Raw genomic sequence first — 13,059 nt, 5'->3', positions numbered from 1 at the left:
TTGAAGGGAGCCTTGATGAGTTCTCCTTTGTTTAAGAATTGTCCTCCTTTCAAAATTCTAAGTATGCAATCTTCAACCATGGACACTGGGAGATTAGCTAAATATACCCAAGTTTTGCTAAGGATTGGTGCCAAAAATGCTTTGTTGGGGAGGACCCCAAGCTGATGGTCCACACCAAAGGACTCCACTTCAATTTTTATAGCTGGTAAAAATGAAAATCTTTATGTACTTTAGACACCATTTCTAAAAGGTTAGAGTCACTGAGGAATTAGAGGTTGTTTTGAAATTCCTTGACGGCTTTCAAAGAAGCACTATCCCTGCAAAAGATGCCCCCCGTTTGAGGGATATCATGAGTAGTGGGGGCACTTATGAAATTTGGGTTGAGGCCATATAACTTCTTGAGAAAGTTGGATAATGCTGCCCTTGAGAAAGAGAACTCAGCCAACTCTTGGTGGTATTGCAAAGAAAGTATGGATAGTTGGGCAATGTATTGGGCAATCATAGCTACCCCATCCTTGTCTAAAGTTGCCTTTTTTATTGTTTTTATTAGTAGTCTAGATGCATAAGTCTGGAACATATCTCCTACTTAGATTAAAAACAAAAACATAAAATGATTTGGGAATAAATTAAGTCAAATGTTAACTTGAATCCCAATCAATTCATTGACATACTGGACTCAACCAATGCATAGACACCCAAGTACGTAGCATTAGGCACAGACTAGGAAAATGTACGCAAGTATTGAACTCCAAATCATAGCAAAATCAAGGAAACCAATGATCAAATCTAAACGTTCTAACCAAACAAACCAGTGAGCTAATGGACTCCAAGTGCTACCACATGTTTCAAATAAGTAAGGTAGACCCTAAGGAGCACAATAAACCTAAAAAAAACTCAAATGTAAAGGCTTTCACATTGAGCACAACAAATAACGATAAAAAATCTACCAAATTGAACATAAGTTGCATAGGGAGGTATCTATACTAACTCCCATCAGAAGGATCATGCAAAGGAAACTCAAAAATGCCTACTAGAACCCACCATAAAAACTCACAAAGCAATAAGAAAAATAATTGATGAGTGGTTTTCCACACTAAAAGAAGTCAAAACTACGATAAACACACTTACAATAGAGTGGACAAGCAAGAAAAGGCTTAGGTCCTTCAACAGTTGAGTACACTATCTCAATGGAGTTCCCAAGATGTAGCATAATTCAACTCTCACTTTTTGTATGGTGAAATGACAAAAGACAATTATATAATTTCAAATTTGGTATCTACATTTTGGGTTCCAAATATGACTCTAATCTTTGAGTTTAGGAAAAATGGGCCATTCTCAAAGAGAGACATCAATAGTTACAAAATGCAAGCTCATATCATGCTCAAAGGGACTCAATATATAATCTATAAGATACCTTAGAGTATGTCACTGGATACTTCCTATCCCAATCCACCAAAATTTAGTCAAACTAGAAAATTTATGATCCTGGTTTGGAGCTTCTTGCTATTATTGGAATCTTCCAACAGCGCCCCCCCCCCCCCCCCCCCCCTCTTTTCGCTCGTAACACATTTTTTTCCTTCCTTGATGTGATGGAAAGAAAATGCCTCAGCATTGTGTACTTGGAAGGAATGTAGATTTTGTGTATTTCCATGGCCTATTGTAGTCTCATAATTCGCTCCATCATTGTGTTGTGCATTTGAAGCGTTTCATGAGCTGCTGGAGGAGAGTGGACTTTTATGCACTATTTATCCTACAAATTTGGCTCTCAAGTCTTTTACTCAAGGTAGGAAAAAATGAGTTTCAAATCCAAAGAACCCCTTGTAGAAATCTTTCTCAAGAGTGACATGAATTGTGCATGCCAAAAGATCACACATGCAAAGAATCCATATAGTTATGTCATTGAAAAATCCCATGAGAATTATTGAGCACCTTCAAAAAAGGAGATCCATTGGGACTTGTGTTTTTTGAAAATGTGAGAGTCTCAATGTATGGCATAAACATCTTGTAGTTCTTTACCATCATCAAGGAAGCAAAATTTGGCATTCCCTATAATGTGTTGATAGCATCTATTTGATTGTGAATCATAAAGGTTTCTATGATCTCACATCTGACAAGATTTTGCAAAAATGAAAGTTGATGTTTGGGCCTAAAAGAATGTTTGTGAAGGTCTCCTCCACACCACAAGGAGCATATGAGAACTGCACAGTGAGATATCTTCATATACTTTCTTTGCCACTTTCTACCATTTTTTAATCTAATAATTTGCATCGCTTGCTCTGATAATCAACAAAATGTCCAATTTATTTTCCCTTCTATTGCCAAATTTATGATTTGGTAAGATCCAATCAATCTAATAAATCATTTAATGTAATAGCTCAACAAAGGTTCCCTGCAATAGACCAAAAAATGTCCCTACATATTTATGGTTTGGTAAGATCCAATTAATCTAATTAACAAACAAAATTAGTCATACATATTTTGTTGTGATCAAAATGCAAATTTGAGCATGAGTATCAATTTTCTCTTCTAACCAGCTTTGGAATGTTCACAAGCTGTTGAGACTCTTAGAAAATATTGGTGGATCTTTTTGAGCACAAAATGCCATGAAAATAATATTGCTATGGTATTTTTATTGCTTGAGAAGTCCTTTTAGCAAGGAATATGGGCAAGAACTACAAAATTCATACACAATCATTTTAAGATGAAGAATCTTTTAAAAGACCCAAGATAGTCTTTTTGGGATCCAAAGAAATGACCCTCAAAGCATGATTTATGTGCCTCAAGACTTCTGCAACAATTGTTCAAACTGTGTGTGTATGACTTGATGCTAGGGATGAGAGGGTAAGTCTAAAAGAGACCCTTTATTGTCACTCAAGCTCCAAAAAGGAGGAGTTAACCCTAGAAATTGGGAAAGTGGGTAACAAACCATAACACTGGCAAAAAGTGTATGCAAATCTATGTATCTCCTTTCTCTCTTCATGAAGACTCAATGGCACCATCTATTGACTTATTTATGTCTTTGTACGTGTGCAGATGTGTAAGTAGCCACGGTGTGATTTTGATATCTTCAAAAAACTCCTAGAGCTATGCAATCTTCCATCTTCTAACTATTACATATATGAAATCGTACAGCAACCCAATGAAAAAGTAGTTGTTTAGCCCAAAATGTTTCAAGCACAGCTAAATTATCATATTTATTTCCTCATATTCCACATCTAGCTGCTTTGAATGGCTACCTGATTTTCACAATCACATGCACTAAGAATGAGCTTAGGACTACAAAATTACAAAGGCCTTAAAGGAGAAGTGTATGTGTGTGTGTGTGTGTGTGTGTGTGTGTGTGTGTGTGTGAGAGAGAGAGAGAGAGAGAGAGAGAGTGTTCTTCATGTGTAACATGCATCTACAATAATATTTTGCTGATGTTTCCTAGTGTACAATTCAAAGGCAGTGTGTGCTTTTGTGAAACGGTTTTCTTACTTATGTCGTATCAAACTTGATGCTTTCTTTCTGAGGATTTTTTAAATGCTCAAAAGACCTAGGAGAGACAAGAGCCTTCCATTGAAGTCCGCATTCCTTCACAAAAGTTCATGCGTCCTTTGGTAGAGTATGCTTGAATGCAATCATTCTATTCATTTCAAGGATTTCATGAAGTATTGCTTGCAAATACTAACACACATAATATCTTTTTGGAAATCTTGCCTTCATTATTCAATACATAGATAGCATGTATTTCCTAGGGTTGTGATCAAAACCTTTGTTCAACATTCTTCTTGCCATGCTTATTTCCTCTCTCAAAAGGGAATCAAGTTTATTGAGGGCGTGATCCTTGATAATGGACACTCTTAACATTTCCAATGGCTTCTAGAAAATTTGTTTCGGGTAGGCATTGCAAACACCTTTGGCATATAATTTTTGACGTGGTTCATCTCTTATGCCCAATTCCTCCACTTTCAAGTGAGAATAGATTGTGAGATTGGCAATTTCATGGTTATGTTTACAATTAGTGCTAAACAAGTGTATGCAAAATTACAACTACCCCCTTGGATTGGTAATGCACTATGGGAAAATGCATAAAAGAAGTGTGATGGCAAAAGGTTGTCTTGGGCATCTCTCTAAATAAGCTTCATTTAAAAGAGCGCCCTTTTTTGTGAAGATAGTCTTGTTGGTGCTTTGCATGTAGCCATCCCTCCATGCTCGAAGAATTGCAAGTTATTGTTGTGTTGAGTGTTTAGTTACACACCAAACTATTTCTTATTTACTTCAAGTTGCAAACAAACTAGGGTCTTAAGTCTCTCAAACTTCTTTATGTCTTTGCATTTATTTTGCAAGTGAAGTTTTTCAAAAGTATTTGTGTTTGGTGGTCTCTACTCTTTATCAGATATATGCCTTTTTTCGCTTGAGCCAAATTTTAGATGTTCTGGATAGTTTGGAGATCTCATAATTTCCACACGTTTCATCAAATGGATACACACCATATTGGATTCTTAAAGTGTACTCTACATAAAAATCACTTCACTTAAGCTTTGACTTGAATGATCTCTCCCTTAAATTCAGATGGATAACACTGTTTTGCATTCTTCAACATAAATCACTTGATTTAAGCTTTGGCAATTGGATGTCCAAAGAAGCTAGCTTGGTTGGTTGAGTACTCCTCTGTGACCCAAGTCATGTGTTCGAGTGCGGCCAAATGACCTTGTGCTCACGGACGTCCTTCGCCCAAGGGGTCCACCTCGAACAAATATGTAAGTGTACAGGATTACATTTACAAAAGGATATTAAAATAGAAAATTAAACAAAAAATTACAGGTTTATAAAGGAAGAGGGTTCTTTTAATTCGTGGTGAAAGGTGTGTAAATACCTCTTGAATGCACATGCTATAGGTACTTTTGAAAGGTGAACCCCCCGAACTCCTTTGTATCATCACAAGCGAGAATGCTTCTATAGCTACAAAAAAAACTCCGATGGATACACATTGTTTTGGATTCTTGAAGAGTACTCGTACATAAATCACATCACTTAAGCTTTGACTCCGATGACTTCCCCCTTATAAAATATAAGGTTTACTTTTAATTCCTTTTTAGTCCCATACTTCCAATAGTGATCCTCATGGGTTTTCCTCGTTTGGAGATTTCCCATCAATAATAAATTATACATTTACTATTTAAAACAAGTGAAAGAATCACGGTGGCTTTCTAAAATAATTAGAACGCGATAAAATCATTAGGTTGAGTTTAAGTAGAATCAGTGTTCAAGAAAGGATTACCTCAGCTTAGCCTTGAGCCGGTTGAAAATGAAGACTACCTGGTTGCAAACCATAGTGAAGGGAAGAAAAATTGGTGAAATATGTGAGAAAATAGTTCAAAAATCTTCTTCGTGGGAAGGAAACTCAGTCGACGGCCACTTAATAAAAGAGACTTTCTTGAATATTGACTAGAATTAAGTTATAGAATGTAAAAAAAATCAAGCCGTGTAAGGCTGTGAAATGAAATGTGAAATTAAAAAAACTCATTAATATATATATGTGTGTGTATCCATAGAATCTACTAGAATTATGCAAGTTAAGTTTCACTTTAACATTCTAAAACAATAGAATGTAAGAAAAGTCAAGGCATGTCAGGATATGGAATGAAAGTGAAATAAACATTTATGGTAAATCTCCATCATGGCACTGAAAACAATGAAAGTCTCTCCAACCCAACACAACACTAAGGTTTCTTTCTTGTATACCAACAATTTTTGTGTAATGCAAAGGGTACAAGGTCCATCTTTTTCACACAAAGAGAGACACAACCTCACAAAGATCTAGATTTAGTATATTTGCTGGAGACTAGACTTAATCAATGGACGAAGCAACTTGGGTCTTAGCCTTACCATGATCCTCTCTTTTCCAGAAGAAACTATACTTCTAATTGAACTCAAGGGGTAGAGCACTGGATTAGTCCATCCACACCTCCACCATATGTGAGAGCAAAGTACCGTTTTTCTCATGTCTGTTGAAAGATTAGAGCCCCAACTTCCAAGAAACCGGACGAGTAGAAGCATCCATTGCTCAAAGCTAACTTGCAGAGCTAGCTTTGTTAGCGCTTGCTTGTCATGGACTTCACTCTCACATAGCGCTCTAAATTATTTCGCCGATAATGAACGCCCTCCATGTGCTACTGTCTGATGAGGCCCATGCAATTGTTTCATAAGATCATTGAGGCTTTGTTATGACTTCGCCAAAAATTGCAAGGGGATTACCGGAATCAAAAAATTATTGAACTCTAAGTTCACACTCTTAAAGTTCCCTGTTGCACCTGCCTGCTTTGCCCGGAGGAGGGCTGCTTTTTGAGCTTGATTTCTGGCATCTTTAGCATTCCCTGTTGCACCTGCCTGCTTTGCCCGGAGGAGGGCTGCTTTTTGAGCTTGATTTCTTGCATCTTTAGCATGCTTCTGTGCAGGCCACTTGCGCTTTCCAATCCTCTACAGAGAATTAGAAGACTCAAGTTTTCAACTAGATCTTCCGTAATGCTCAAGTAAATGTGACGTAAAAGCAGCAGGTCACTTACATCTGCCTTTCGGCCCAACGGTAACATTTCGACATCCAAGGAGCTTTGCATTCTGAAAAAAGAATTGGAATTTCAACAATCTAGACAGGAGCATGCCCTACTACCCAAAGCTTATATGACTCCGATTATAGTGTACCTTCTAGTCATGGAACCACCGGAAGATTGGATTGTATCTGTCATATCCAACATCAGAGACAAAAGCTTGTGAGATTGCAAGAGCTACCATAGAAAGATCCTCCTTCACAGCTGTCCAACTCACCTTTTTGGCTTAGACTCTCAATCTTATCAAGCCCAAATGATCCAGGCGCTTCCAAAGGAGCAGTTGTCATGTCCTGCTTGCTTGCATTGTTCTGTGTGAGCCTGGAGAAGTCCAGTCACAGACACAAAAAGTTAGAAGTGATTGCTTGCACACCATTGCAATTCTTCTGAAGTAGAATAAGACCATGTGAGAAGATTACTCTGTATTATTAATATCTCTTAGCTGAGCATGCATACAATTTATGACCACCTTTTTAGCATATACATATATATATATATATGGTCATACATATACATATATCTAGAAGAAACCAAAAAAGATGGTCAAAAGAGATAATTGGGCACCATGAATGCTAAACGCTTTTAGCCCAGGAAGCCTGCGTTCACCACACTTTTGTTTGGCATCTAATGGGCATGCGAAGCATATTTATCAGTTAGTTTATGAGATAGCTATGCCTTATGCATGCACGGTCACACGTGCACCAATTATTTGTCATTGTGTAACTATGCGAGTCATCTTGCAACTATCCCGATTGGCATAGTTGCACCAGTTATATCTTACTCATAACTGGTGCCTGCATTACCCCATCCATAGTCTTTTCGTGTATATTAAGTGAAAGTGGCATGATGTGGAAGCAAAGAGAGAGAGAGAGAGAGAGAGGAGCAAAGGAGCTGCAAGCCTCAAGGTCGCTGTCAAGCAGATCTGAGCACGAAGACCCTCACGGGAAGACTACTGATGCGATAGCTGTTTGCAAAGGGGTTCTCGCAAGGTGCATTTGCCTCTCGTATGTTTCCTGCCCGCAAAGCTGCTCTGCCCTGCCCACCAACTACTCTGCACTGCTCGCAACGTCCCTCACTTCTGCCCGTGAAGCTACTCCTCTGGTGTGCACTGTTTCAGCTTGCTGTTTCATGGCTGCCTATCAGGTGCTGCAGTCGAAGAGGCCGGCTTGAGGGTGCTGCTGCATTTCAGGCAGAGGTGCACCGAGGAGTTGTTTGGTTCTCTCTCTCTCACACAAACACACTCATTCACATTCACCCTCACCACAAGGGTTGCTGGCTGTGGTGGTGTGGGTTCGATCTTCACGTTTTATCTTCAGCAGTGCTCTAATGGTGATTGATAGATTGATCTCTCATATAGTGCTACTTGGATTTTGACATTGTCCTATTTGAGGACAGATGTCCAGTATCGAGATTTCTAGTGAAAATTGCCTTTCCAGATCTGTGAGAACCTTATAGACTGCCCTACATGCTTAGACCGATGAGATCTATATTTGGCAAACCTTTTATGTGCTCAGTGCAGCTCCAAACATCTGTGCCATCTATAAAGGTTGTATTATATCCACATATGATTGTGGTCACAAGTAGACCACATTGATGCTTTAGATGTCGTATCTTGCAAGGATCACCATGTGAAGAATTGTCCAAAAGGAAAATAAGTATGTCTAGGCTCAATTCAAAGTCATTTAGGCCCCACGCGACACTTATGAGTTGGTGGGTACCAAGAAATTAACTTTAAAAGAGGCGAAGTGGACACTTGGCGGCTCCAAATCCATTATGAGTTAGTGGGTACTAGGAAATTAACTCAAAAGAGGCAAAGTGGACACTTGGCAGCTCCAGAGCCATTCTGCTTGACAACTCAACTAGGACGCCCATTTTGAGAGAGGGGGTTGCCTTTCTCCTTCATTAAGTGCTCCACAGTGTGTGTGAGTAGTGGGTGCACGTTTCACAGCTTTAATGGAAAGCTTGCCTTCTCCCTTGTCTTATGTAGCACGATGATTCCACTCTCGTGCACCTCCCCCCCCCTTTGAATACAGAAACGTGATGCCCCGCTCAAGGGCTTTTCATCTGTATGTACAATTGTTTGGGTTCATGTGCGTTTGCCGAGGCAAGGCCTCTTGCACAGGTATTGGATTAGCTAATTGCTAATCCCCCGTAGGTACAGGTGAATTAGGAGAGATTTCACGCGAGAAATCTCGTCCAATTCAAAGGGCAAGTAGGCCTACAGGTGCACGAGCTCGAGGGCTTGCTACGGATGCAACCGACACGCAAAACGAAGCTTGAAACAATAAATTAAAGCCTGCTTTGTATTTTTGTAGGTTTAGGGTTTTGACCCTAATTGATCCCTAATACCCCCAAGAGCTTCGGGGAAGCTAGGGGATCACTCTATAGATGATCTGGTGCATTTTTGGGGCAGAAAACAGAGAATTCAGGATGCTGCCGATTCTTGCCAGGCATGGGAAAGTGCTCGAATGCACCAGGAAAGTCACCTTTTGCACGCGGATTTTGACTGTGAAGCCTCCTACTGCCATTATGGTGCCAAAATTGGGCAAGAGCACGTCATTTTCAGTCTGGTAAAAGCGGGATAGCTCGTAGGAATTTGTAGGTTTTCTCCAAGTCTAATCTAATAAGAATATAGAAATACCGAAAGGGACGCCGGTCTTTGGGGCCTACAAGGTGTCGCTATCTGCTTGGAAGCACTCTAGCTCCCAGGCCGTGTTTTGTTTGAAGTGTAATTTCTAGTCACAAGCTTATTCGTGAAGTTTCTCTGTGTTGTAACGTTCAAGTAAAGAATTGGATAAAAGCTCAAGTCTACCACCGTTTCATGGTTCCACCGTCGAATCAGAATCACTTTTTCCTTAAAAAGTGAGCCTTGGTTGCTTTGCGGCGAAGACACAGAGCAGAGGAACTTGGAATTACACCATGGCTGACAGGACAAACGATGCTAGGGAAGAGGGTTCCTCTTCACTAAACAGACAGGTTGTTCCTCCTCTAGTGTTTGAGCATGGCGAAAGTTCACGGCCACCCTTGTCCGTACCTTTTGTTGATTTGAATGCTCCACAAGGTCAAGGGTTTAACATTGGGCAACTAGGCGAGGATGCATTCAGGACACAGTTGGTTGTTGTTGTCAATGTGTTTTCTCAATTGGTGCAAATCCTAGGTTTATGGAATTTCTGCAAGCGCCACGAGTGTCACAGCAGACAAGGCAACTTTCTCATACAAGAGAGCATGTTGAGGCTCAAGCCCAAGTCTCTTATCCGTCTCAGCAAGGCAGGGAACACTCGCATGTTGCGGAATCAATTGGGACTCCAAGACAAATTCCTTCTATCCACGAACAAGTGGTTAGGACGCCGATTCCACAGGTTGTACCCGTTCAGCCAACCACCTTTTAGAGTCCAAATGTTGCATTAAATGGACAAGGAACTAGTTTCCAGGCTATGCAACAAGTTCTTCCACCACCCACAGTACATTGTCGGTATTTCGGGGGTGGATCTGTGTTTCAAAGCATGGCTGGTTATGCGCCTGGAAACCAACAATATATGCCAGGAACAATCTTTGGGGGTATGCACAACATGATGCAAAACCCCATGTATCGTAATATTGGCATGCAGCAAGGGTTTCGGCTCGCTCTTCAGGGAAAGTACCTCTAGGATCAACTCTTTCAAGCGTTGGTCCCGCTGCGTCTCTCGCTCTAGCTCCATAGCCGCCCGTGTGTTGAGCTTCGCGTGCTTACTCACACTCGAGCTAGTTGCCCTCTTTTCTTCTACCACTATGCGTTGAGCTTCGCGTGCTTTCTCATGCTCGAGCTCCAACTGTCCTCCGTTCTTCACGTTCTCTGTCCATGGTAGCGCGTTGAACCTCTTGTTGTAGAATCATCTCCATCATAGACTTGACATGGACTTGACCAAAGTCTCCATAGGGTTTGGTGCAATCCGCGACGTAGATGGGGATGGAGGATTTGGAAACCGTCCTCCTAGTGTAGGGACTTCTTCTCCGGTTCCACTCTTATCACCTTCACGCAAAGTATCCATTCCCTCTCCTGGTGATGACCATGCACTGAGTACTTGGATACTTGGGGTACTTAGGGTACTTGGGTATTGTAGAGTTTAGGGAGGGAATATTAGAGAGCCATCCATGGTGTTAACATGCCAATGACAATGTTAATTACACAATAGAGAGAGTAGAATGTAGATGCAAAACTATATTGATTGATTCAACTAAAGTATGTACAAAAGAGCTCATTATATAGGGCTAGGCTAAGGCATCTCATTTGGTATCACTGATGACATCATACAAAGGCTCCAAATCAGCCCAAGTTGCAAACTCGTGGGTGACCTTTCAGGACACTTTAGGAGTCCATTAACTAACTCCAGATGAGTCCACACCCTCTGGTAATGACCCCCATGGGTACCCACACCCTTGAGTACCTTTTCCACATGCTACCACATGGTTTTGTGCCACCTATGCATCCCAGTAGAATAGAGGAGATACACACCAACATAGGACAAAACCCAAAATTCCCAACAACCCTTCCCTTGGGATTTGGACTATGAAGAAACTGACATCTCTGGCACACTCTAATATCCAGGAGCAAAAGAACATCTCCAATCCAGGAGACCATCCCCAATCCAGAAGACAAACTACCCCTAATCCAAGAGACATTGAACAACTCCCCTCAAACAGATGTATAAAATTGAGACCAAGCTATCTCCAAACAAATACAATTGAAGGGGAAAGGCAAAACAAAAGCTAGAGAATGTCGTCGTAAACTAGAAGCCTGTTACAGCCTTCTTCTTCGTCTTCATCTTTGTCTTCTTCTGCCAAATAGACTTTGGGCCTTGGATTTTTGTTGGTGCTGTCTTTGTCCTTTTTGAAACACTTGGAAGGAAGATGACCCTTCTTCCTGCATATGTGCAAGTCTTCGATGCTAGACAGTCTTGTCCAATGTGCCCTTCTTTGCCATATTTGAAACAAGTTGTATTACTAGAACTATATGCAAAAGCTCCTCCCCCTGAAGTAACATTCCTCCCTTGCTTCTTCTCCTCGGACATTAAAGAGTTGATTACACCTTGGAAGTCTGGTGTTGAATCCTTCTCCATAATGATGGTCACTATCTGATCAAAGCTAGGCGGTAAGGCTGCTAGAAGAACTACAGGTTTGTCCTCCTCTTGTACTGAACTGTTGACATAAGCTAATTGTGTGGTCATGCTTTTAAGGCGATTGACCCAGCTTGCAATATCTTCGTTGGGTTCCATTTTTAATTTGTATAGATTCTTCTTTAAGCTCACTTTGCTCTTCTTTTTCCTAGCTCCAAAGTTTTTTTCTAGTGCTTCCCATGCAGTTGATGAGGTTTCACAATCATCAGTAAAGTATAGTGCAATCAGGGCCAGTTTGGGATGCCACAGGGCAATTTTGGCATGGCTAGCTTTTCCGACCAGCAGGCACATATGGCACTAGTGACTCAAAATGTCAATGGCCAAGGGACGTCGATGATCGCTATTACAGTGCCCATGTTGCACACAATTCCCAATGATAATTTGGGAGCACTGGAAAAGCCAAAAGCATACAAAGAAGGTGGTGCAATTGTGAAGCTTGATACTTTCAACGGCTTCGAGGATAAGACGAAAGCCCTCACTTTCCTCCAACAATTTGATAGTGCTTATGCACGGGGGGAATTTTACAGAAGCCTCCAAGGTCAGGAAAGTTTCCACTTTCTAGAAAGGCAAAGCACTTACATGCTGGATGACACTGTTGATGCAAGGGCAGGCACCCGCCACATGGGTATACTTCAAGCAAATGTTTACATCTGCGTGGCTGTCAAATGAATTCAAAGATGATATCACGATGGATTGGCACCAACTCACTGCGGCTACTTGTAAGGGCCTAGAGGAGTACAATTGGAGGTTCTGTCAAGCGTTGCTCTCAGTAACCTCCTACAGGTTTGTGCCACTGACAGAGCAGATTGAGAAGTATTGTTGTGGGCTTCCTAAAGGGCTTCGATACTACTGTACAAAGGCCAAGTAGAGGAGCTGTTAGAAAAAGGGATGATTCAACCTAGTTCTTCACCCTTTTGCTCCCCAGTGCTTCTAATGCACAAAAAGGATGGCTCTTGGCACATGTGTATTGATGTCACGTGCGCTCTTCACTTGCACCACGTAGACATGCTTCTGCCATAGTCTAGCATGAGTTTTAGAGTAGGACCTAGCCTCTAGCAAGACATGCATATCCAAGCTGGTCATAATTGCCTACCCTCTCTTGCACAGGACAGTTATCCCATCATGAGCATTTTCCAGAGCATAGAACCCTTTTTTCCAAAGTACACATTTTTTACTTATTTATTAATAAGTGACTTCTGTTGGAAAAGTAGGTAGGGCAAATTGCTAAGAAACTATAAAAGAAACCCATTGGGCACTTAGTAGAGGCAGAGGAGGCAGCAAAAGATGGTGCACCAAGTGTTGCACCTGGCAGGTAGCCT

General features: G+C 40.9%; 1 protein-coding gene across 1 annotated transcript in view; it reads right to left on the bottom strand.

Annotated features, from left to right (window-relative positions):
• Nucleotides 1-5,619: 5,619 nt before the first annotated feature.
• Nucleotides 5,620-13,059, bottom strand: part of LOC147445691 (uncharacterized) — a 60,785-nt gene continuing 53,345 nt past the window's right edge. The window contains exons 2-5 of the mRNA XM_086525128.1: nt 6,808-6,908; nt 6,685-6,721; nt 6,549-6,600; nt 5,620-6,462 (exon numbers count right to left, since the gene is read on the bottom strand). Of these exons, the coding sequence (XP_086381254.1) occupies nt 6,208-6,462; nt 6,549-6,600; nt 6,685-6,721; nt 6,808-6,908 (445 nt within the window). The 3' untranslated portion in view covers nt 5,620-6,207. The remainder of the gene's footprint in view (nt 6,463-6,548; nt 6,601-6,684; nt 6,722-6,807; nt 6,909-13,059) is intronic.

This window comes from Adiantum capillus-veneris, chromosome 12 (genome assembly GCF_014529385.1).
Source record: "Adiantum capillus-veneris isolate H3 chromosome 12, ASM1452938v2, whole genome shotgun sequence".
Classification (NCBI taxonomy): Eukaryota; Viridiplantae; Streptophyta; class Polypodiopsida; order Polypodiales; family Pteridaceae; genus Adiantum; species Adiantum capillus-veneris.
This window is presented reverse-complemented; position numbering and strand designations above follow the sequence as displayed.